We start from the raw sequence: 26,353 nt of genomic DNA, 5'->3' as shown, positions 1-26,353 counted from the left end.
TGTTCCTGTGGCTCAGTGGTAGAGCATTGTGTTAGCAGCGCAAAAGGTCATGGGTTCAATTCCCAGAGAACACACATACTGGTAAAAAATGTATAGCTTGAATGCACTGTAAGTCGCTTTGGATAAAAGCGTCTGCTGAATGCATAAATTATTATTAGTTATAAATTATTATATTAGACCTGTTAAATGTAGATGTGTTTTCTGTGTATTTGCGCATTGCCTTTGATCTGATAATGTTGAATTTTTATATTTATATTTTATATAAAGATATTTGTCATATTTAATATTCAAAAACAGCAGAAAAGTTACTGTATTCACATGTCATAATGTAGATTCATTTAGCTTTATGCTCTATTTTTTGCTCACAACAGGTTTCCTACGCGGGTAGGAAAAAAGAAAGCAGAGTATGAAAAAATATGAGCATTTCCACTTATTTTGACTTTTGCCCTTATTTAATTTTTGTAATTGAAAATTAAGAATTCAATGAAAATAAATTTATCATGCAAGAAGTGTGTTTTCCTGGCAGCTGTTTATTGATTCTTTAGTGATTGTCAGACATGACTGAATGAATTCAAGGTGAACTTTTTAATTATGCAAAATGCAGGTTATGAACATTTTGGGTTTCTTCTCATGATATTCTTAGCACTGTATTACATAGCTTCAAGGACCTTTGCAAAAAGAAAAAAATATACAGACTTTTTTGTGCGCACAAGAAATCATTAAAGGGGTCATATGACGTTGCTAAAAAGAACATTATTTTGTGTATTTAGTGTAATGAAATGTGTTTATGCGGTTTAAGGTTAAAAAAACACATTATTTTCCACATACTGTACATTATTGTTGCTCCTCTATGCCCCGCCTTTCTGAAGCGCTTCGATTTTCAAGCTCATCGGTCTGAAAGGCGAGGTGTGCTGTGATTGGCCTGCTATCCAGTGCGTTGTGATTGGCTGAACACCTCAAGCGTGTGCCGGAAATGTTACGCCCCTTACCACATTGTGATGCCGTGTCCCGGCGCGACAAGACAAAACATTAAAACCCATTATAAACGAGGCATTTGTTGCATCCAGTGGGGACATAATTATTGATTATAATGACTTATATTGTCTTTTTATGCGTTGCGCATCGCGGCGCGTAAACATAAAACCATGTCTGCATTTGTGATCGGAGAAACGACAAAACAACAAGTGCGACCCTACACTGCTCAAAACTCGCGTTTGAATCATCAGTGGCAAATTCTTTAAATATGAAAACGTACTTACAGGCTGTGAGTCAGAAGCGACAGACTGTCCTTGCAAAGTTGGAATTGACCCACTTTTTAGAAACAGCCTTTGTGCACAGACACATTGTAGGCTACTCTCCCGGGTTCAGGAAACAGTCCTCTGTAAAACGCGCTGCACACATCTGAATATTTGGTTTGAACTGTTCTGGAACAGTGTTGTAAATACAACTTAACCACTGATTTCTAGTTGTGTCCTCTTTTGGAAGGCCAAACAAAGTAGTTTCACTTTCACAACAAAACACACAGTGTCTCCATGACACGGCGGCGGCGGCAGCAACAATACTACAGCGAGAATCAAAGTTACACCTTCTTTCTTTGCGTGAACATTTGGGAGGCGTTATGCAAATCTTCCCACACAGTGACGTAGACATGTGGGGGCATGTTAGAACGAGCCGTTTTAGGAGGGCGTGGAAGAGTCTTAACTTTTATAAAGAATGTCTCTTTGGGTTTGAGACTTTAGTCTTTGCAACTTTAGGGATCTTATCCATGCACAAACAGCTTGTAATACTCCAAAGAGAAAGGAAAACTTGAAATTGCATCATATGACCCCTTGAAACTTTGCATATAGGACAATGCACACTGAGCCATCAGCCCACTTCGTAGTGTGGTTTTTTGGCCGCCACAGAGTATGTGTTAAAGAGACTTAAGGCCTTGAAATATGACATACTGCCCTAATGAAAGCCAAGTTTTGAACACTTTCTTAAAATACCAGTCTTTTTTTATAGACCCTTGAACTTGGCAAATAGGACAATGCACACAGCCGTATTATGCCATCAGCCCATTTCATGTCATGGTTTCTCCACCCCCCACAGAGAATGTGTTAAATTGGACATTAGGTCTTGATATTAGAGGTACTAGCATAAGTAAAGCCAAATTTTGAGCAAGTAGATCTTTATCAATTCATGTGCATCCTTGCTCTCATTTCTATAGTAAGATGGCAGTGATGCACAAAGGAAATAGGTTATATAAAACTAGAAACTGTACTGCGTAAGCATGCAAAACATTCCCATGTGAATGTGAGTAGTTTCTCGAGGGCACAAAAAATTGTGTGTATTTTTTATTTTTTATTATTTTTGTATTTATTTTAGCGGCTCTGTATGTTGTCACCTTGAGAAAATAAATGAAAAAACCCTGAGAAAATAAAAATATTTACAGATGACTGAACTATATACCAAATATAAAGCTGAAAATAATGCTGTATGAACTATTTATGTTAAATATGATCTGGAAATCTACTGAATTTTGAAATGGAAAATGTGTAAGATCCCTGTCAAAACCTTATAGTCACAGTGCACTGCCTTTTGCTGAAAATGTGCGGAACAAAATGGAACTAAAACAAGACAATCTCCAGGGTCACCAATTCATCTTTTCCAATACTATTTAGCAAGGATGAGTCATTATGAATGAATCATCATCATGGGATAATTCAAGACACACTTTTTTTCTTTTTCGCGTTTGTTTTTAGAAACCTATGAAATAGCTGACAGCTCTAAAGATCAGTTTGGCTGTGGAAATAATGTTCAGCAATTTTGCAAGTACAGTAGTGCACAAAACATCATTAAAAAATGTCCACCAAGTGGGTGAAATTATGTTGTTTAACGGAGCCATTGACATAAAATGTAATTGCCAATCACCTTTCAGCAGTTTGTTCTACCAACATTGCATGTTTGTACATTGCATTCCTGACATCTATCTAAAAACAACCACAAACAAACAAGCAAACCAAAAGCATCCAGAGGCCTGTTCTGCTTTTCTGAGGTGTTAGGTGCATTTCGGGGGAAGGGTCCATAGACCCTCGTAATTGGCCATTTGGTTAGGTGATGGGGAGTTCGATATTATTTGTTAAATATAATTGTGTGTCTGATTGGTCCAAATGCTACAGTGTATATATATATTTTATGTATATATAATATATACATTTTAGAGTGGCCTTTTATTGTGGCCAGCCTAAGGCACACCTGTGCAATAATCATGCTGTCTAATCAGCATCTTGATATGCCACACCTGTGAGGTGGATGGATTATCTCGGCAAAGGAGAAGTGCTCACTAACACAGATTTAGACAGATTTGTGAACAATATTTGAGAGAAATAGGCCTTTTGTGTACATAGAAAAAGTCTTAGATCTTTGAGTTCAGCTCATGAAAAATGGGGGCAAAAACAAAAGTGTTGCGTTTATAATTTTGTTCAGTATATGTTCAGAGAGAGGATAAAAACACTCACTGGTATGACTGAGGAAATGCAGCAAGTAATTGATGAAGCCAAAGATGTTCTTGGATTTAGCCTACTGGTGAAGATGACAGTTTTACGACTTGGACTTTATTATATCTGCATCAGACGCCCTGTTTGTCATTTATTACTGCCACGCTATCTTTGCCATGAATCACTTTAAGGATCACAAAAAACAGTCAGAAACAAAATATATTATAAAGCCATCCATTAACTGACACTGACTGCACTTGAGCAAGTGACAGCTGAAGTGATTCTAAACGCTTTTGAGCATAACACCAACATAAAACATATTGAGTAGAGAGGAGGATGGCATTATCAGATTGTATTTGTTTTGAGTGCCACCTTCTGATCCAGCAGCTTTATTCAATTTAAACCAGCAATACTCTTCTCTCTGTTGTTGGAATGAGGAGACATACGGTGCGATGTACACGACACCGAGGCTTGTGTTCTACTCCAGAGGGCTGGTCTGTCGTCCTCTGTTCCTCTCTGTGTGATTTTGGCATTAGGGCCACTTTGCTAATTGCACTCGGCTCGGCACATCCGTTCCCTTACTGAGCCACCAACTGCTACCAGGGGAAAAGAGCTCTCTATCCCTCATCGGGATCTCTTCCGCCTTCTTTTTTTTTCAATCACGCTCTCGCTCCCCATGACACTATATCCTCCAATTCACGCGGCTTGCTGTGAAAGGTTACTGCGACACATTTCTCTCATCCTCAAGCAAACATTAATTAGCGGAACCGTCTGAAGAGGAAACTTCTCTTTTCGATTTCGAAAGACTCTGTTCTTGATTACAGAATGTGTTGAGTTCAACGGCTTACAGAGAAAATCGTTAACGAGCGGCTTCGCCTTTCTGTTGTACCAAAAAAACCATCGCATACCGAATTTCCAATTCGCGTAAGCTGGGTTTTTGTGATTTCTCTTTCAGTTCTTCATGTTTCAGATGAGAAGGATTGATGGGAATTAGGAGAGATCAGGGTCATTAGGAGCACTAATCCACATGTAATCCAGCACCAGCCAAACTAAAGTTTCCTCTGGGAACTTGTGCTACTCTTGGTGGGGAAAAAGCACCTGCTTTTGGTCTGCATAAGAGAGAAGGACATGACGGAGTTTGTGTGATTATTAAAGTGATAGTTTACCCAACAAAAAAAAATTCATTATTTACTAACCCTCATGTCTTTCCAAACCTGTGTGACTTACTTTCTTCTGTGAAAAACCAAAGAGGACATTTTGAAAAGTTGACTTATTGTAATTAACACATGTCTGCTTTTGTTTTCCACTTGTGAAGGAAAGTCATGCAGGCTTGAACAACACGGGTAAGTAAATAATGACAACATTTTAATTTTGGGGTCAATCCTTTAATGAAGTAGGAATATGAACCAGGCAACCCAAGCTCATTGGCAAAACATGTCTGTGGCAACATTTCTGGAAAAATGCAGAAATTCCCCTCATCTCATCATCCAAACTTTGATGCACATTTTGCATTCTGTGTGAATGGCTTAGGATTTAACCTAATCAAGATCTTTTCCGCATTGAGCTTCTATATTTCTCTAATATTTTGAATGCATAACACAATAGCGGCACATCTCGTGGGCTAGGCTAACAAAACATTAAAATGCAACAACGTCACTTACATCATTATCACCGCCAAAATGCCAGAATGTGAATGTCAGTGTTATGTGGGGTCATAACATTGTATTTTGCTAAGAAGCACACAAAAATATGTGTTAATTAATCAATAATTTGCTCTTGTAATCATAATTTGTATTAAAAGGAATAATAAGTTGTTGGTGTTCTACTTAGTGTTGATTTCAGTTGGAAACTGCAGTGAATTTTTATGCATTGGTACGTTTTTGCGAAAATGTAGGAAGTGGCACGTTTTTTCAATGAGCCTACGATAAAACCAGTTCCTGTCACATTTTTCATTGGGATGTCTACGAGCCATACTGTATATTTACTCTGAAACAGAGAGAGAGGAAGCAAGAGGGAGCGTAAATATGAATGCTGAGAAAGTGACAAGGACAGGAGAGAGAAATGGAGAGAGACGAGAGCGAGAGAATGAGGCTGACAGCTGCTTTGCCTGTGGCCATCCAGAGCGGCTGGTGTGCTGAGGAGCCTGTTTGCGCAACTGAGGCCTGACAGATAAAATTGCGGACGTATAGTTTGGATGCCAAGAGGAGAGGAACAAGTCACAGGGAGAAAGAAAAAGCAGAAAACTTTTCTGCTGTGTCTGCTAGCGCAGTAACAACGTCATCCATCATTCCTCTTATTATCATTAATTATTATCAACGCACCAGAGGCCCATTTACATCAAGCTCACAGAGAGGCAGAGAGGGGATTCCTGCACATTCACAGAGCTGCTGCAGTCTCTCTCTGTGTGTGTGTGTGTGTGTGTGTGTGTGTGTGTGTGTGTGGGCGAGCGTCTTTTTTGTGTCTGCCAACGGTGTTGAGCTTATTTCCAACAGGCCTAGTCTGGGCAGTGACATCTTGGAGTGCATGTGGTATTTTTGGCTTTTTCTTTTTTGATTGCTTATGCAATGCCCAAGTGTCACAGGCATTTTCTGCTGCTCCCTTTTAAAAGGGCAAGTCATAATGGCTAAAATGGCCCCACAAGGGCCCTCTAAATTGGCCTGTGTTAACATAAGGAAAGACCTGCAATATAAATATGTGTTTTTTATTACTGTCATGTAATCATTGTCATAATTATAGATCTGTCTTTTGGGCAAATGTCTGGCAGTTTCATGGGGTTGTTGGCGTTTGTTAACTTTTTTAATACTAATAGTACTAAAAAAATGTCTAAAATTTGTACTCAAGTGCAATTGTTTGATCATCGGTTCTAATTATTGGCCATCATATAATTTCCATGCACATGCAATTGACCTATCGGTAAGCTCCTCCCCTCGAACGCAGAGGAGACAATGGTCGAGTATCAGTTGCACGGGGAGCAGAACTCAGACATCTTTAGGTTTCAGCGCCATAGAGAAACATTGGAAGATCCGAAGCTCGCATTGGTTTGATGGTGTTTATGCTACTAAAATGGAAAAACGATGTGCCTGGGGTACTTGTAACACTTATTCCAGGTATCCTGAGAGGGTGGGCAATAGAATTTATTTTATTACATTTTCTAAACCCAAACAAAACAGAGCAAAATGTCCCTAAGCATTCACCCCCAATCCCAATGAAGACAAAAACGTTCATTTTCTTGTTGTCATACACTCATTAAGTTACAATTTTCATCTGCTTAAGCAGAATGTTAATGTCATCTTGTGCTTCAGCAAGGTATCTCTGGCTAAAACCCTCGCTTCGAGTTACCCACCGTATTTATTTTAAAATATTTTATAAATCCCTCCATGGAATATTTCATTCCCACTTGAATGGTGGCCCACTGTGTCCAAATTGTGCAAAAACATCGTGGGACAAGATTTTCACACTTGACAGCTCTCATTGTAAGACAGTGAGCAACTCCGTTTGTTTGTCCGAGGGAGCAACAATAACTAAGGGGGGCGGGGCTTACCGATAGGTCAATTCTCTCCCAGGCTGCATTAATTAAAAAAAAATCAGTAAAACACGAATATTGTAAAATATTTTTACAATTTAAAATGAATGTTTTCTATTATAATACGTTATAAAATGTAATTTGTTCCTGTGAGGACAAAGCTGAATTTTCATCTGCCATTACTTTAGTCTTCAGTGTCGCACGATCCTTAAGAAATCATTCTAATATTCTGATTTGGTGCTCAAGAAACCTTTCTTACTATTGTCCATGTTTTTTTTTCTTCAGTTCAGTTTAAAATTTTTTTTTTTTGTTTTTTTATGTAAAAGTCGTTACTGTCAATTCCGTCAGTTTAATTCATCCTTGCCGAATAAAATAAAAAACTTTAAACGTTTGAATGGTAGTGTGTATATATAAAGCATAAAAAGTCATATTAATAGTTTCAGTGTTTTAGTGCAGTGAATTGTTTCTATTCATGGATTTTCAGTGCTTTGAAATAAAAATAGCTCAGCTAAATAAAAATTTGTAGTTCAGTAAAAATAGATTGGTACATGCAGACCTGCAATATAAAGGTGTTTTATTGCAATAATATAGTACCAGTAATAATGATTACATATTATATTTGCATATATCTCCATTGTGGGAAGTTTTTGAGTATATTAGTATATTAAAATTTTCATCTGGAGACCAGCAGTTTAAACCAGCTTGGCCAGGCTGTGCAACAATCTATAGACCAGTTTAACACAAACTTTTTTTTTGTCCTGCAGGGTTCTCTTTGAAGGAATTCAGTTTTATTAAAAGCATTTTTGCTCGTTTTTGTAAATCCCTTTTTGACAGGAGTTATACAGATATTCCCTTTAAAAGTGGTTTGGGGTGTAAGATCAAAAGTCTGATTCACCATGTCTTTTTTAAGGATTTATACCATACATATCCTCTAAGACATTTATTCTGTGTGCCTAAAAGCAGAGCCAACCCCACTTCCGAACCCGTGCGGTATGTTTGCGCTGCAGTTGCTGTGGGTCTCTATTCAGCAGATGATGCCTTGAATGATTCATGACCTGAGTAAGCTACGGGGGGCACCTGGGCATGAGGAAACTCCCCTCAGGAGGTCTGCCTGTGTCAAAGGAAGGCAAAAAGAAGAAATCAATAGGGGAAGATTTCTTCAGACTCTGAGCATTAGGGCATTGCAGGCATCAGAGAGCATCTCAAAATCACTCCAATGCTGCAGTGCACAGCGTTCAGTGGTTTTGAGATGGTAGTGTAGATTCATATTTGATTGTTTTGTTAAAGAAATAGTTCAGGTTCAGTTCAAGTTGAGGTCCATCGAGAACATTTGCGGTATGTTGTTTATTAAAATACTGCTTCTAAAGTATTGCCACAAGGGGTATATGAGTGTTAACAATTTTATTTTCAATTTTACAACTTTGTCATCAAGACAACGCAACTCCATAAACGAACTGTAAAATCACTGATTTAAATTTTAATTTCAAAGCTTTACAGCTCAAATAATACTCAAGTAATACAAGTAATTCACAAGTAATAATGCACAAGTAAAACCTAAAAGGATTTACAAGCTTTACAGAAAATAGTACACAATACAAATAATTCACAAGTAAAACTACTGTAAAATGATTTAAAAAGCTTACAGCTCAAATTATACACAAGTAATGCAAATACGTAATAATAATACAATTAATGCTACTGTAAAAATGATTTAAAAGCTCAGACAATACACAAGTTTTAACAGAAAAAATAATGTTAGTGCTTTTATAAAATTATAAGCTTTACATTTCCGCATTCACTTCCATTGTAAGTGCCTCCATTAACCTCTATTTATTTATTTTTGTAGTCAACATTATGCCACAAATGCTGTCAATTGCTAAACTTGTACTGAACCCAGAAAATTCCTTTAATAAATTTTTAACAACCTTACATAATGGCCTAAGCTACATGTCCAATTTATCACATTTGCATATCAAACACATTTTTCTTATAGCATATTGGATGATTGAAGTGTATGGGTATTTTTGCACACTTTGCTAGTCCCACAATCTTCAATCAGCCAATAAGACCTCAGCACTCAGCTCACACTCAGAGCCGCACGACCCAGCAGGCAAACAGTTCTCCAATCTCTAGGCCTCGCCACCATCTCGTTTCATAGCCTCTCTGAGTGCCCTCTCAATTGTTCATACCTGATCCTACGTCTCCATTTTCACCCTTGCTAACATTAATATTAAAACCTCACATCTTCTTTATTACAGTTTTTCACCTTTCAGCAAGGCCACACCGAACTCTTGCTGCAGCCCTGCCAAGAAGCTGAAATTGGCTCTTGGTCTTTGCCCTGGGTCCTGTCAGGTGCAATATGCCAAACGCCAGAGACAAGGCTTCATTTTTGGCAGCAGTAAATGGGCCTGGCAGGCCTGCTCTTTTTATAGGTTTGACAGATGAAGAGTGAACATTAAAGATTTTTTTCAGAGGCAAATCCTTCACCTGCGAGCTAGCACTCGAAACAATCCTACAACGCTTGTTTAGAAGGCAATTAGCATACCTCGGCTGAGAGGAAGTGTGCTATTTTGGATTTATGCCGTGCCATTTTCACGCTGGTGGCCTTTTCGTGTAATATAATTGTTCTGGATTACAGTTGCTTGAGTTTGAGTCAGCCATTCGTATATAAAAGTAATTGACATTTGTATGTTTATCCAAGTTGAAATCTGTCAAGTACTTTAAAATGTTTGTTTCAAATCATTACTTAAAGGGATAGTTAACCCAAAAATGAAAATTGTCATCATTTACTCTCCCCCTTTAGTTGTTCTAAGCCTCTATGAGTTTATTTGATCCCCATATGGAAAAAAAGTATTTCTTGTTGCTAAAATATATTTGAAATATATAATATTAAGTATATGTTGCAAACAGTGAAGCTCAATGAAATATAATTTTGAAATAGGAACTATATTTAGTTTCAACCTTCATAAACCACAATAATAATAAATGTATTTCTGGGGCAAGAAAATGCAGTTCCTTGGACTGAAATATATAGAGGTCAAAATATATATTTTAAAATGCTTTCAAAATATATGTATACATTTAAAGATATATTTAAAATATATATTTCTATAAAATAAAATATATTTATTTAAAATGTATATTTATATAAACATATATTGGTAGAAAATATATTTACATAAATATATTTGAGCAAAAATGTTGTATTTATAAATAGATATAAAAAAAATATATTTTTTGCTGTATGTGTTTGCTGGACGCAAAAGAAGGTATTCTGAAGAATGTGTGCTTCTCTCCATTTTTCCTCTTAGGAATAAAAACAATAAAATCCTTCAGGAAGAAATGTTGAGGAAGAAACGTTGTCCATGTGTCTGTCAGAGATTAGCAGGTTAGCGGTATATTCAATCAAACTTGTACCACTTTAGGCTACAGAAACTCTGTAACAGCAGTAAGCCCCAACACGGGCAGAGACTTTCCTCATGCTGCTGGAGATCAATGTGACCCCTGGGCTGCTAATCTGCAGACAGCATATCACTGGGCTCTGCAGTGTTCTGTGGGTGTCTTTCTACCCCAGCAGCTTGAGAACATATTTGAAAGGCCGTCATAACACCTCTGACAGATCTGCGCCACAGAGACTGATGGGCTTCTCAAGTCATTTGGTTGAAAGCTACTGGATAATAACCAAAAGAAACGTACCTCGTAGTCATCTAATTGCATTTCTGAAATGTTATAAATGCTTAATGACCTGCTCTGAACCCTAATAAAATCCTGTGCTGACCTCCCTCTCGGGAGCTACTTAATTGGATTACTTTTTACCCCCATCATCTGCTTCTCATTTCTGTGAAAAACCCTTGTCCTTGATTATCTCACATCTTATCTTATAGTCTACTGCCTCGTAATTTTATTTCAAGATGAGATTGCGCATCTTTCTGGCTGGTTATTGGCAATTTCATCTGCATGTCTCTACATCAGAAGAGAAAAAGAAAGCACACTGTGAGTGCCAAAAACCAGCCAGATCTCATTATTCGTTGGTATTTTAAAAAACAGTGGATATACACTGAAATGTACAACATGGACATTTTCACAAAATCTAAAACATATTTACATATGCACAGCTTTAGAAATGTAAAAATACGTAGCAATCCTCTATTGTTATTATATATATTATCTATATTACAATTTTTTTATATTTTTGCATAGTTATATTTTACTGTTTTATAGATATATTTTTTTAAATTTGCTACCAGAAATCTCACAGAAAGGAATGGAAATTAGATAACTGTTTTAAAAATAAAATATAGTGTCATTGATTTAAATACAACAAACCCTTTAATTTAATATTCTGTTCAGTTAATCTAACAGGATTTGTAGACATATGCATGTCTCTAAAGTTGTTTGTACACAAAATGCTTACATTTTAGATACTATCAATGCATTAATAATGTATGATTCAGTGTCTACACAAACCTTTGAAAATGCATACATAAAATTTTGAGGTTAGTATGATTTTTTTTCTTTTATGTAGTTTTAGAAAAAGAAAAAGAAAAAAATTGGTGAGAATTAGAGACTTCTTTAAAAAATATCTTACTTATAAAATCTTAACTAAACTTTTGAACGGTATCTGCTAGAACCACACTTTATAGATTCATGTATTACTAATGAATCACATTTAGGAGCTGCACTTTTGGCTTGTAGAGTTGCCATTCAACCGCAATCACATTAGACAGAAAAGGTCATTGGCTTGTCTCAAAAGTCAAACTAAGGTAAAAATCTTCTTTTCTCCCACTTTTTGATGGTTGCAGTCTATTTTTCATATGCACAAGCTGGAGTATTAAAACCAATTGTGCCATAAAGTTTATTTACAGAGCACTGGGTTAATGCCGGTCATAAACGGCAAATCAAATTTACCCTTGGTTTTACACCAGCTTTGAGAGTACTTATCGACGTGTGCTCTCTGCCTCCTTGTTGCAAAGGTGTGTTTTAATGAATCACTCTACCATTAGGCATAAAATACCATCCTGTGCTGATCTGTGCATTTAAGGTCTTAAAAGATGTCCTGCCATAAGTACAAATCGATATGTCCTCACCTCCAGTTTTAAACTGTTGCACATTCAGTATTCTATCCCTGCTTGTTACATATTTAAGAAAAAAACAACTAAATGAACCTTCATAACAGAAGGCTTGTGTTACGTATCTTCTTTGTCTTATAAAACAAAGAAAGGCTTTGACGTCAGTTAAAAAAGTCTTTTATTGAATTGCACATATACTGTAGCTGCTGTTGGCCTTGCAAAACAAAAAAATAAAAAAATAAATTAAGCTTCCTATCAAACCATTACAGGTAAAAAAGACTTCAATCTTTTGGTTACATAAACATATGGAAGCATAAATCTTAGGTTGTATTCACACCTGTCTTGTTTGGTTCAAACTCAAGAATCGAAACTCAAGTTAATTTCCCCCTTGGTGCGGATCTTTTGGGCAGGTGTGAATACAGCAATCGCACTCGGGTGCGGACTAAATAACCGTACCGAGACCCAGCTGAAGAGGTGGTCTCGGTCCGCTTCCAAACAAACTCTGGTATGGTTGAATGGATGAACCAATGAATGGATGACCTTAAGCACGCGTGTGGTTTTGTTTACAATTTCTGGTTCACTTGCAAAAAGGGCAGTGTGAAAGTGAACCGCACCAAACAAACCAAAAAAAAAATCAACATTGTACAGTATTTGGTCCAGACCAAAGCAAGTTAACTAGTGGTGTTTCCTGGTGTGAATAGACCCTTAAAACCTTTTTTTTCACTTTTCCATTTTTCTATCTTGTCGATGAGTCCATGTTTTCCTGTGCCCTTATCTTTCCCTTTCGCTGAGTCTCTCTTTCTTTTATTTAACTCTGGCCATATATCACTACATCAGTTCTGAGCAGGTTGCCATGCAACGCAAAGGCACGGATGGCTCCTCTATGTGTACGGCTTTGAGAAACAGGCGATGAAGTGGAGATTCAGAGCTTCTCTGATATGAATGTTGAGTTGTTTCTGTAAGGCCTGCGAACTGAACGATGATGAAGTCGTAAACAACTGCGTGGGAGTCATGTGTCGCATCCGTATTTTCATTTTCTTGGCATATGTTTTCTTACTACACTCTCTTGCAATCTGCATTGTTCTGCATATATATATATATATATATCTTTGGATTGTACACACTGAAGAAATGGCCACAGTGGTCATAGGACTCAACCTCTTTAATAAGCTGAATAAGCAGTTGCAAACTGAAGCATTTGATTTACTCTGCGATTCCTTGATTTTTAAACTTTTCAAATAATATCTAGCTAGCTGACATAAATTAAGCTTTGCTGAAATGTAAAGAATGATTTTTGATAGCTTGGTATCATCATTAAGGAAAATTGCAAACCAATTTTTGAAGTCTTGGATTATCCTGTTATAATAATTACTCATGCTTTTTCTATAATTAATAATATTTATAATAAAATAAAAATATTTATGTGCTTGAAAAGTGTGTAACAAATATGTTTAAGCATATTAACTAATAATACATTTAAGATTAGAAATTATAAATGCAAATAAATGATTATACATTTTAATTACCACCAAATCTTACCTAAAAATGACTTAAAAATTTAAGGTTTTATTTTTTTGAGAGAGCAGGGAATCTTAGCTACTTTCTCAACTTTATTGGCAAGTAGAAAAAAAAATTCCTTACTGTTGTAATGTGCTTTAACTGTTTTGTGCAAAGCTTTGGTATGTTATAATATGATAAACGTTTGATTTAACAAGCCGAAATTGCATTTAGTGAAGCATCTGGCTCAAAATAAGATAAGATAGAGTTTTATCCTCATTTAAAGATAATCTTTGAAGTCAGAATCAAAAATAGAGAGTAGTTGCTGAAAGTGAGTTTTTGCTCACTGCCAGGCTGTGCTTTTGAAAATAAAAAACTCTGTCTCAAAGCAAGCCGTCTCCAAAATATGATAAAGAATTCAGATGCTGGGAGTGCTTATCTCCTCAACTACTTTGGAACTTCACTTGTCACTTGCCGTTAGTAACTCTCAACTGTTCATCCCGGCCATTATTAATGATTACTTTTCATATGCAACTTCTTATGAATTTGCATATGCTACTGAAATTCTCCTGGCAGTCACAAACAGCTCTTTGTTCTATCATTGTACATAGTTTTTTTCCCTCTCTCAATTTATGCTTATTTATTTTGATTATTTATTTATTCGATTTAGTTTTCTCTAGGACGAGGTTCCAGAGAGAGTCAGTTTTTGTTGTCATTTTATAATGAGCAGACACAGAGTTGATGCCTTCGCATTTAATAGAACGGTCTGAATAATTCAGGTAGCACTGATTTATGGTCCTTTATATAGCTTATATAGTGTACACACTAAAACATGCTTACCGGGCAGAGTTTCTATCAGTAGTCTGAGCCAGGTGGTGGCCTCGGGTTGTCCAATCAGAACACTGCAGGGAGACGATGCTGTGTCTTCCCCTCAGCGTAGTGTGTGTTTCTGGGGAAATGGAAACAAGGTTTTGCCAAAGGACAAGAGCTGCTATTCGACTTGTGTTGGCAAGGTCATCGTCTCTCAGGGAAAACGCTGGTGCATGCCTGGAGTACGAGACAAGCTCGTGCCAAGGTGGAAATGATGTAAAGTAGCTATTTTGACTTCTGTGCATAACAGGAGCATTCACACTGCCTGACCAGGGATGACACGTGGATTTTCATCCAGGTCCCACAGTTCCCGCTTCTGTTCTTTCTTCTAGTTTTGCTTAATCCTTGTGTGCTCTCTGACCTAGTTTGAAACTCTTGACTCGACTTGATTCATCCCTGCACTCAGTGTGAGCTCCCTTTGCTTGTGGTTTTGTTTATCCTCAAAAAGAGAACAATTTTTTTTTTGGAAGCAGTGAGAAATAATTACTGGTTTGACAATGTCGCTTTTCTTTCTTTTACACACTGAAAAAAGTGAAAATATGCTGCTGTTATTTAAGGAAACTTTTTCTACCTCATCTGATATTTAACAAATGATTTTCATTTGTGTAACCTATTGTTGCCAGGTTGTTTTAGTCATATTACATTTCTTTTTTTAGTAGGAATAAAACCACTTCAATTAGATGTTCCCACATGAAGGACATTTTTAGGTTACCTGACAAAATATTTTATGGTGAGATTAAAGACATTCACAATTTACCATTTGGCATGCAAACATCCCCTTTTAAATTAATATATAAATGTATTCACATGTTTCAAGCAGCTTAGCACTATCATTTCAGTTAGTTAGTTAGAGCACAGGAATCGAGCACTATTGAGCACACTTAGCGGAAGATATCACACTGTGGAGGCGATATTTACATGATCGATGAGTTCACATGGAAAACGACTGCCTTTATACTTCTTTGTAGAAATATAACCTCAGGGTTTCAAATTGAGAGTTGATTGGCACATTATTTAAAGGGTTTGCTGCATTACTGTCAAGATTTGAAAGGAATGTTTCACCCAAAAAACAAATTCTGTCATTTACACCCACCTTTGTGCCAAACCTCTATGAATTCTTCCATTTTTGCATTAAACATGAATGTAAATCTAAAATTTAAAAAACAAAACAAAAAAACAATACACTCTAGTCTATCAGTATATTAGTATGTTGTTGCTCTCAAATATTGTAAGTGTAATTCAGTATGCATTTTTCATATTTGAAAACGTTATCATCCTCTTGAACTCAATTATGGGGGAACTATTCCTTGTGGTGAATAAGATAAGTTCAGTGAGATAATGAGAAACTACATTATTCAACAGCTGTACTGAATAATAATGGCAGACTATGAGTCTGTGTATTAGTTGTTATGCCAGTAGAAGGTGCCACATGTGATTAAATTATTAAATTAACATTAAATTCATTTATTTAAATTAAATGTATTAAAAAAACAGGTAATTGGGTAAGTCATTTTATCATTCACTCAACAGATTTGTTTAAAAACACTGATTCATTCAAAAATAATACTCAGAACTGTCTTTATGAATAAATTACTGAATCATTTTGCTCAACAAATTCATTTAAACACTGATTCATTTTGTATCGAAACAATCATGTTGATAAGTGAGTTCATTCCACTCAAATTTCACTGAAAGTTCATTGCACTTAATAGAAAAAAGTTATATGAACTCAGTAATGATTATTTTAAGTAGAACTCAAACTGAATGAGTTACAGCAGATTTCTAGTTTCCAGCATGCTTTGCTTCAGATTCTGTAAGGAGAGTAAAATGAAATGAAATGCTATTTTATGCGATTTTGCAAAAGATTGATATGAGTGGAGATCTGATGGTGTTGGGATTTAAAAGGATTTCTGTTATGTTTGAGTTTTTGGGGGTTACCGTAGAGTAGGTCGAGCATGGGCCATGTTAAGATTAACTATACTTTGTAAGTATTATTGCCACTTATTGATGCAGCAATAGTCTTGTTGTATTAGCACTGTGTGCCTGCTAGCTAGTAGGTAAATGTAGAAAATAAGAGTCAATATTATTAATGTAAGTCATTTTAATTATTACAGCTAAGTTTCAATAACATAAAATAATTGAGTAGAGTTTAAATGTACTTTTGGAAATATGCTTTTAGTGAACTCACTCATAACTATAGGTTTCTAAACTTGAACGAATCAAGGCAATTAGTTTCCTTAATTGAATTGAGTTAACTCAGTGGGATTTACAGTGTAGTTACACAATATTATTTATTATTAATAATTGAATAAATAATAATTATTATTTAATAAATAATTGGTGCAGAAACAGGACACGATGTTTACCTTTAATGAAGTGATGCTAGATGAGGTCAACTATAGTATCTTTATTCTTGGACATTTTGCTTGTCAATAACAAAACCACAACACAACATACTGGCAGAGGCAGCTTGGTGTGTCTTCATGTTTGACTGTTATTATAGTAAGCCACAACCACGGTCATGAATCCTCATGAAGGTGAATATCGATTTGAAGGAGAGATGGAGTGAGACTGATGGCCGTTTTCATGTCAAAGCCCTTGGCTGGGCTCTGCAAGCAGTGCAATAACACGAATGGTCCAGTTTATCAAACCACCCTCCCCCTTCATATCATGGCCTGTTTATCACCTTGGCCAGCCTCATAAAGACAGAGCTTCATCCTCTCTTTCCTGAGCCTGCTCAGTTTAGTGGCCTCCAGCTCTCAGCGACAGTCACGTACACTTATCGTCTCATTTGAATAGGAGTTTTTAGAACACCACAGCAAAGCAATTAATGGATGCTGTGTCATATGCACACTTAGATATGATCTTTTACATATAGCAGTAAATACAGCACACGTCAGCCATTGTCATGTGGAATAAACACATTTCATAAACAAAAATAATAAAATGTTACTGTATTTAAAGTTGAATCAATCTAAACACATTAGTATACATCAGCAAAAATATTTTTCACGGATCAGATCAGGTAGTAAAAAAAAACAGCTTGTAACAATTTGTATAGTTATCACCAACTACATTTGGTATCTATCAGACTAGTATCTGACTAGATTGCTAACTTTTATATGAAATAACAATGCATGTACAAGCACTAGAGCATTTCTGTCTCTAGACAACATCTGGTCTGTATAGGCGGGTTTGATATAGTATACTATGTTTTATTTGGGTCAAGCAATCCATCTTGAAGTTTTTCAATTCGGGGTGTCTAGTAGTGGTGCAAAAAATCAATTGCTTTTTTAAGAAGTCAATTCCACCATTCATTTCAGGATAGTTGTCAATAATTGAATGGCCATGGACTATTTCCCCACCAAATGGAGGAAGCACTCACCACTAAGTAACCATATAGAGAAGGACAGTCTGTTTGGTTTCTTGTCTATGAAAGCAGATATGTCTGTGTTGCATGGATATATTAAACCATAGCAACACATTCCAGGAAAGAGCCCCAGCACAGAGACATTACAATCTTATTTTATGTGATCCTCATTTCAATGCATGTGTCTTAGACCACTGGAAAATAAACTACAGGAAAAATATTTTGTCTAAACTACAAGTCTGGACAGGCTTGACCTTTTTGTTTTTTTATCTAAAAGCTTAAATGTGTACACTCTCAGAAAAAGGTACAAAATATGTCACGGGGGCAGTAACCTTCAAAAGGTACTAATATATACCATTTAAGTACTAATATGGACACTTTCGGTAATGATATGTACTTTTATGGTACTAATATACACCCTTTAAGAGTAAATAAGTAAAAAAGTGTACCTTTTGAAAAGCTACTACCCCAGTGACAATTTGCGTATTATTTTCCCAAGGTAAAATTATTTTTGAAGACACATTGTGGTTGTGTTTATTTACAAAACATTGCTAGTTTAGTTGCATGAATTCCTTTTTATTAATTTATTTACATTTGTGGACTGGAAAGGAAGGAAAGCACCCATTTTGACAAGGAATAGCGAATATAAAGAGGTTAAAATATAAAATCTTTATTTGAATATAAATTATTTTTGTTTCAGTTTTGGTCACTACTAATTTAAACCTCAGTTTCTGTTATTTCATACATTTTTGACTTTACTATTCTTAGGAAGTGTAAAATATGAAAAAAAAGAATATCCATTAATACGTAAAACCTTATCAGAAACTATACAAACTGTATAATTATTATTTTTAAATTGTCTTAAAATAAAATGGCATTATTACACATCCCATTCTAATTGCTTTTTATGATGGGTATATGCTCTGTACCGACAGATTAATATTACGAGCCCTAACTCATTTGAAGATAAAAATTGTGTGCTGTGCCCATTTCCACAAATCAATAGGAGACTGTAAAAAATGCATGATCACATTGATCAATAGCAGGAGATGAGAAGAGCTCTCATGCAGGAAGCATCATCAATACCTGAGACTAACCAGTTTAATTCAAGAACATGTATGAACACAAATCAAACAAGGTCACTCATTATTTTCTCATTTACACAAGGGCTTATTGGCATTTCAAACATAATACAATAGTGCATATGTTTTGCATCCTGAAAGTAAATACTGTTTGTGGATGGTTACGGCTGGATGAGTCAGTGGCACAATTGTGATTAATGACTACTTCACTTGTACCTATGTACACAGGGCATACAGATAACCATTCAACCCTCAGCGAACAAGCACACACCCACATACACTAGGCCACATTCACCCAGACTGAGGTAATAGCTGGGTTTTCTTGAATACCGTGAATGAATACATGTGAGGGGTAGTGTTGTCCATGTCAGCACTGCACCATGGTATGTGATTTCCGTTCCTCTGCAGATTCTTTGAAAGCCTACTCCAAGTCTGAATGCTTTTCCATTGATGCATTATATTTTAAAAGTGGCACTTCCTTTAGATTCAGGGTCAGTTCTGAAGACCGTGTCCATTTTTCACGTGAGACTTGCATTTAAAATGTGGACTTTTAAGTTTACGTTTACATCAGTTGAAACTGATAAAGAAAACACAGCTCTTATCAGAAGTGCAACGGCTTTACTGTACATTGTAAAAGAAATAAAAATTGCATTTGTTTCTACAAAATGAAGTTACAGCATTCATAAAATGTGAAAAGCAGGAAGAAAAAACATACAAAATCTGTTTTTGCAAGTTTTTAAAATGATAAGAATTACACTTGCACTTTGAGGCCCCATTAATTTAGGTTTAGCAGATGGGTGCTCTGTCAGAAGGCTAAACATTAGCTGCCTCCACAAATATCAATCTATCCTATATCACTGCTGCGCCATAATTATACGCTCTGAGTGAGCGCTGTACTATTTTTGGGGTGAGCTAATAAGTAGCACATTAGTAATGATCCATTTACTACCAGACAAGCAAATGTTACTGCGTTAATAGTCGTTAGCACATAGCTGTAAAGTCGTTTTTAAATGTTGTTGCTCTGTGTTCAGGGTGAAGACAGCAATATGCAGAACAGACCAGGTGTTTTGTTCTTTTTTTATGCTGTGGCACCATCAGTCATTTGACGCTGAGAACAAAAATATCACTAAAAGTGGTTCACACATCAACACATATCTACATATCATAACAAAATGTGTCCTATAGATCTGTCATTCAAATGTGTCATTCAAAAACACGTGCAATTAATGAAAGTAAATAAATTGAAATTATTATTACCATGCTTTGTGGACATGCCTCCATGGCAGTACTATAGTATTTTTTTGAAGTACACTAATGTTCAAAAGATTGAAAATTGTGAAATATTTTTGCAAATTTAAATAGCTATAATGTTTTAATATATTATAAAATGTAATCTATTCCTGTGATGGCAAAGCTGAATTTTTATCAGCCATTACTCCAGTCTTCAGTGTCAAATGATCCTTCAGAAATCCTTCTAATATACTGATTATAATACACTGGTGCTCAAGAAACATTTCTTATTATGATCAATGTTGAAAGCAGTTGTGCTGCTTGATATTTTATGGAAACCATGATGTTTTTTCAGGATTCTTTGATGAATTGAAAGTTCAAAAGAACAAAATAAAAGTATCAGTACAAGTCTTACTGACCCCAAACTTTTAAATGGTAGTGGATTTCAAAGTACCACAATATTATACGATCTGATTTTTAATAGGAAAATTGAACCCTTTCAACAGAAATACAAGGCATGACGTGTTATTAGATGGTGTAAGTAGCCTTCCTTTCAAAGTACAACACATTTTTCCCCCTATTTCTCCTCTATTAGACCTGTCATGCCCTTTAAGACTGAAAGTTGTGTGCGTGTAAGTGTGCGTGCAAGGGTTGTTAGCCCACCAGGGTTGCTCCCTTATTCAACATGTGACATTTGTCATTTTGACATGTGCTGATGCCCTTTGGAATTGTGCCATTTTTACTCAGTTGCATGGGTCTCTATGCAGGGTCAGAAATATCTTAATTTGAGTTCCGAAGATTAACGAAGGTCTTATGGGTTTGGAACGACATGAGGGTGAGTAATTAATGACAGAATTAAAATGTTTTTGGTGAACTATCCCTAGTAAAAAAGTAATAGATTTAAAATGCATTTATTTTATACTAAGTATAGTTCAAGACAAGTCTATTAACATAATTACTGATATATCGCTCAAGGCTTACTGATATAAAAATTTTAATAAAATTTTATTTGGAGTACTACTTTGTGCACAATGTACATTTCTTAATATTAAGCCTAAAATATGTTTTAATGTCACTATTGATGAAGATTGTATGATCTTTAAATAATATCGGTCTTTAAATATTTAAAGTGTACCTAAAGTATACTTGCAGTAGTTCCACTTTAGCACAATCATATATTTAAGTATATCTTTAGTTGGACTTCAGCACTACTTCCACACAATTAAAGTGCATTAAGTACAAAATTTGTTGTTCAAATTTAGCAGACTTTAAATATTTGAGTTTGGTATACTAAAAGTACAATTGCAGGGTATTTTTATTAAGTGCATAATATGTAAATGTATTTGTAGTATATTAATTTTTTTTACTAGGGATCCCTTTAAGGTGAGTTTTTTTTTTGGTAATTAGTCTTACAAAATGTAGCTGATATCTAATAATGGCAGATATATTGATTATTGGCTGTAATGAAGTAAAAAAATAAGTATTGGTTATTGTATAATCCAAAATGTCCATATTGGCCCTAGTGAAAAAAAACAAAAAAAAACTCAAATGTATTTGAAATACATTTATTTTGTGTTAAGTATACTACAAATACATTTACATATTTATGTGCTTAATAAAAATACCCTGCAATTGTAGTTTTAGTATACTAAACTGGTATATTTAAGGTGTGCTAAATTGGAACAACTAGTTTTGTACTTAATGCACTTTATTTGTGCAGAAGTAGTGCTGAAGTCCAACTCAAGATCTACTGAAGTATATTTGATTGTGCTGAAGTGGAACTATTACAAGTATACTTCAGGTATACATGATTAAAGACAAGCGTAATGTCTTTTCTTTGATACAAACATGTATTCATAGAAAATTAATAAAATAAAAAATTAAATAACAAAAATAATACTATAAAAAATAATAAATTAAAACCAATATTTAAAACCAATAAAAAAACAAAAAAAAATTGTATATCATTGGCTTGTAGGAGTAGATCACTTTTTTCTTATTCAGGATTATTTAGTGAGATTTAGTGCATAAGTGTTTATGCATGCTATTTGGTATAGCTGGATTGTATTAATACTGGATCAAAAAGATTAGCTTCATATGAATCAGATATAAGAACTGGTCACCTAACCTGACTTACAAACTTATGCTATCAGTAATATAATATGTGTGAGTGCACTACTATTTGGCAAGTTTAGTATCATCAAACCCACTACAAATTGTTGCAACAGCAATGGTAATATCAGGCTAAATCATTTAGTACTGAAACATTTTGTAACATGTTGAAACATGTTGTACTAAAACAGATAAATGTTGTTCCCTGATTGGAGGACAATTTTTACTGCATACTGAGGGAAAATTTCACTAAAAATGAATTACGCCCGCTGTAAATGAATGAATCTTGGTTAGGCTGAAATTTATATTTTTATTCAGAAAAGGTGCATTAAATTGATCAAAAGTGACAATAAATACATTTGTTACAAAAGATAAATGTTTATTCAGCATATTAAAAATGATTTCTTAAGAATCGTGTAACACTGAAGACTGAGGTAATGGCTAATGAAAATCCAGCTTTACCATCACTAAAATAAAATACAATTTTAAAAATATATTCAAATAAAAAAAGTTATTTGTAAATTGTAATAATAATTCACAATATTACTGTTTTACAGTACTTTATCAATTTTAAATGCAGCCTTGTTGAGCATAAGAGACTTATTTCAAAAACATTATTTCTGTGGAAACTGTGATACATTTTTTTAAGATCCTTTGATGAATAGAAAGTTCAAAAGAACAGAACAAAAATTCTTACTGACCGCAAACTCTTGGCCATGTAGTGTATAGAAAATATTAAGTCTACTGAGCATCTTGACTGCTCTTGACAGTCATAGATTATCGTCATGATAAAAGGGCAGTAAAGATGCTCATTAGTAACAGCAACATTCATCTGGGGCAAGCAAACTGCATTTGCACCTGTGCGTTGAACACACAGGGAATACATGAATATCATGGAAGGAACTGGGCAGTTGAGTATAAATGTTTCCCTCTACAAATCATGAGGAGATTGGAAGCCATTAGGCTCTCTGACAATGGAGCCATAGGAAGCCACGGCTCATTAAGGCAGATTGCAAATGTCATTTTGCTGCTTCCTCCCTGGCCTTGTATTGAGGGATTGCAACAAAATTTATTTTGCATAGAGTCTGGGTCTTTGAATCAAAGCCAAAGCACGCATGACCCACGGCAAGTGTGATTAAATCACTGGTGGAGCTTTCAGAAGGAAGGTCAACCAAACCGCATTAAGACTGATTCCTCCAACCCTCTTCCCACCCAGCTTCTAGCCAATCGCCATATATTGCCAGCTTTTATCTAAATAATTCTCTCCTTGTTCCATTCCCTAGATTGCCTGTTTGTAACTGACTATTTCACCCGGACACCTCGCAAGCTCAACGCCTACCGCTCTTTTGCCAGCGTGGAGCTGTTCCACTTCAACGTGCCTGAAGACACCGTGGTGGCTGTTTGGAACCTCATCACCTTCAAGGAGCAAGGGGGCACCTTCGGAGACAGCTGCCCAGACCGCAATGTGACAGTGTGAGTTGGCTAAACCTCCAGGTTACATCCATTGAGGGTTGGTTGGGGGGGCAGACAAGGACAACAGCGTAATGTGGTCACATATGTCCAATCAGCATTTTAGATGAGAGGAGGGGATATGTAAAAGCCAAATGTCACATGCGTGAATATAATAACCTTTCTGGCACGCACACTGAAGAGTACTCACTGTTTGCCCTGATAAAATAGCATTGGATCATTGGATCAAGGATCATTTCCCAGATGCTGATCATTTTCTGTGCTCTCCGTAAAAAGGCATTTATCAAGTGTGGTGCTGGCAGAATTCACAGCATAACTGCACACTGGAGATCCATAAGCATAAAACACCAAGTGACACAGATAATATTTAAAATCCAAATCTGACACTTTTACTAATTTCACAGGGTCACATTCAGTAGAATTGTTTTAATCCATTCTAAATGGCCTCTAAAATTAGGATGGTCCTATATTTTTTATTAGTCATAAAAGACATTGAGTCATTTGGTTATCAGCTAAAGGTTACAAAACAAAAAATGACCTTTTTCTGGTTGATGAGAATATGGGATATTATCAGATTTATCACAAGTTAAGATCAGTTGAAAGAATTTGTGGCACAGTGTTGATTACTCATTCAGTAGAATTGTTTTAATCCATTCTAAATGGCCTCTAAAATTAGGATGGTCCTATATTTTTATTAGTCATAAAAGACATTGAGTCATTTGGTTATCAGCTAAAGGTTACAAAACAAAAAATGACCTTTTTCTGGTTGATGAGAATATGGGATATCATCAGATTTATCACAAGTTAAGATCAGTTGAAAGAATTTGTGGCACAGTGTTGATTACCGTTACAAAAAAACAAACATTTCATTAACTGGAATAATGTTAATATATCAATCTACTGGAGTACTAATATCTGTTTTGTACCATTGTAATACATCAACAACCACTAAAAACAGGTTGTGATGAGAAAGTCACATGATGAATCAAAGATAATCACAAACAGCTCTTCCACAAACTGAGGTAAATACTAATATATAGAAGGTGCACAGTGTCATTCACACAAATACAGAACACCATTATGGAAACAGAACATGCATGATTGTAAAATAATGCAATAAACAACAATTTAACAACGTTAGATGTCAGATAAAACCCTAATGTACACAACTGATAAGTAGAAACAGTTATTTCAATGAAAAAACATCAAATGTGAACTATCATGCAGGGAATTCTTTCACTGTATATTATACAATGACTTGTTCTTTTTCACTTCCATAAACGGTAATTTTAGCAGTGCTTTTACTGTAAAATGACATTAAATGTAAGGTTAGCTGTATTGCAGTTTATTCACTGTATATAGTACGGAAACGTCCTGTTAACCAATTAACCGTTTTTTTAATGTGGTATTTTTACAGCCTTTTACTGTTAAAATCGCAATCTATTTTACAGTGAGGGTTTTATGAGTTATCTGTCATGGCAACAAAGTTTGTAAAATTGAATATAACTTTACACACAAAAGGTTAGTAAGTGATTTTCACACGAAAATATTTGTATTTCTTCGAAACCATTTTTAAATGTTTACAGATTTGCTGCATTCACTTGCATTGTAAGTGCCTCACTGTAACCCAGATACTTGTTTTAAAGAAAAGGACGGTCAAGTTGAAATAAAATGTGGTGGTAATCAACACTATGCTGTTGATTAAGCCAAACTTGTATTGAACCCTGAATATCTCATTAAACCTGGTCAGATTTTAAGCCAATTTTACAAATAAAAAGCAACAACATTACCCCATTTCCGTGCTTTTTAGGCACAGATGAAGCCAAAATGTCCTGAAATTAAGTGTGAATACTCTCACTCTTGTACATTTTTCCTCCAATGAGCTCTCAGATACTTCACAAGGTGTTCTTTTAGCCTTTATCTTTCTCTGTCCATTTCTTTCAAGTCATCCTTGAATGATCCCAGTGCACTTTCATAGCCAGCACATGGTGTGCTAGCACAAGAGCTGTTGTTAAAGTTAGTCTTGGCCCTTGGGTAATCAAAATGGAGAATATTATTCACTGAATACTCAGGTCTTCAAATCCCAGCACACTGGCTGTCATTAAAGTTTCATCAAAACACTGACCTTGTTATTGCCTGTCACTGAATGTACATCATAAGTGGTGAGGAAGTAACTTCAGGCTGTCTTTAATTGTGTGACATTATAAAGAGGAGAAGAGACTGTCCTTGAGTCAATGTTCCACCACTGGTTTCTCTGACAAATAGCCCCATCACAGAGGTCTGCTTTTCATGCGTTCAGCATTAACATTAGAACAGTAGTGTATGCTTTATTTGTTTGCTACTACTTTGCTGCTACCGCTGCTGCTACTTTGACCTTAAAATTAACATAAAAGTAGCATTAACTCTAGCATTAAGCACAGGTTATGATGTTTTAAATGCACTCCCTCCACAGAAGCTCTCTGGCTCTTATGCTTCTTTGATGTCAGATTTCTTTCAGACTGCACATACATAAAAACCTTCTCAAGCCTCCTCTTTTATCTCCCCTGGGTATATAATATTGTGAATAAACCTCTCTGGTGGCCTCAAGGGAAAGCTACATGAGAAAGTTGCGCTATAAACAGTGATCTCAGTGTTAACTTCAGAAGGACGTA

At 35.5% G+C, this 26,353-nt stretch overlaps 1 protein-coding gene across 1 annotated transcript in view; it reads left to right on the top strand.

Moving 5' to 3' along the window:
• LOC107561602 (transmembrane protein 8A-like) overlaps positions 1–26,353 on the top strand; it is a 71,403-nt gene that overhangs the window by 20,703 nt on the left and 24,347 nt on the right. Inside the window, exon 2 of the mRNA XM_016246078.1 lies at positions 23,516–23,705. Within this exon, the coding sequence (XP_016101564.1) occupies positions 23,516–23,705 (190 nt within the window). The remainder of the gene's footprint in view (positions 1–23,515; positions 23,706–26,353) is intronic.

Source organism: Sinocyclocheilus grahami, unplaced genomic scaffold, assembly GCF_001515645.1.
Source record: "Sinocyclocheilus grahami isolate Dianchi unplaced genomic scaffold, SAMN03320097.WGS_v1.1 scaffold783.1, whole genome shotgun sequence".
In the NCBI taxonomy this organism is placed as follows: domain Eukaryota; kingdom Metazoa; phylum Chordata; class Actinopteri; order Cypriniformes; family Cyprinidae; genus Sinocyclocheilus; species Sinocyclocheilus grahami.
Note: the sequence above shows the minus strand (reverse complement) of the source record. Positions and strands in the feature narration are given on the sequence as shown.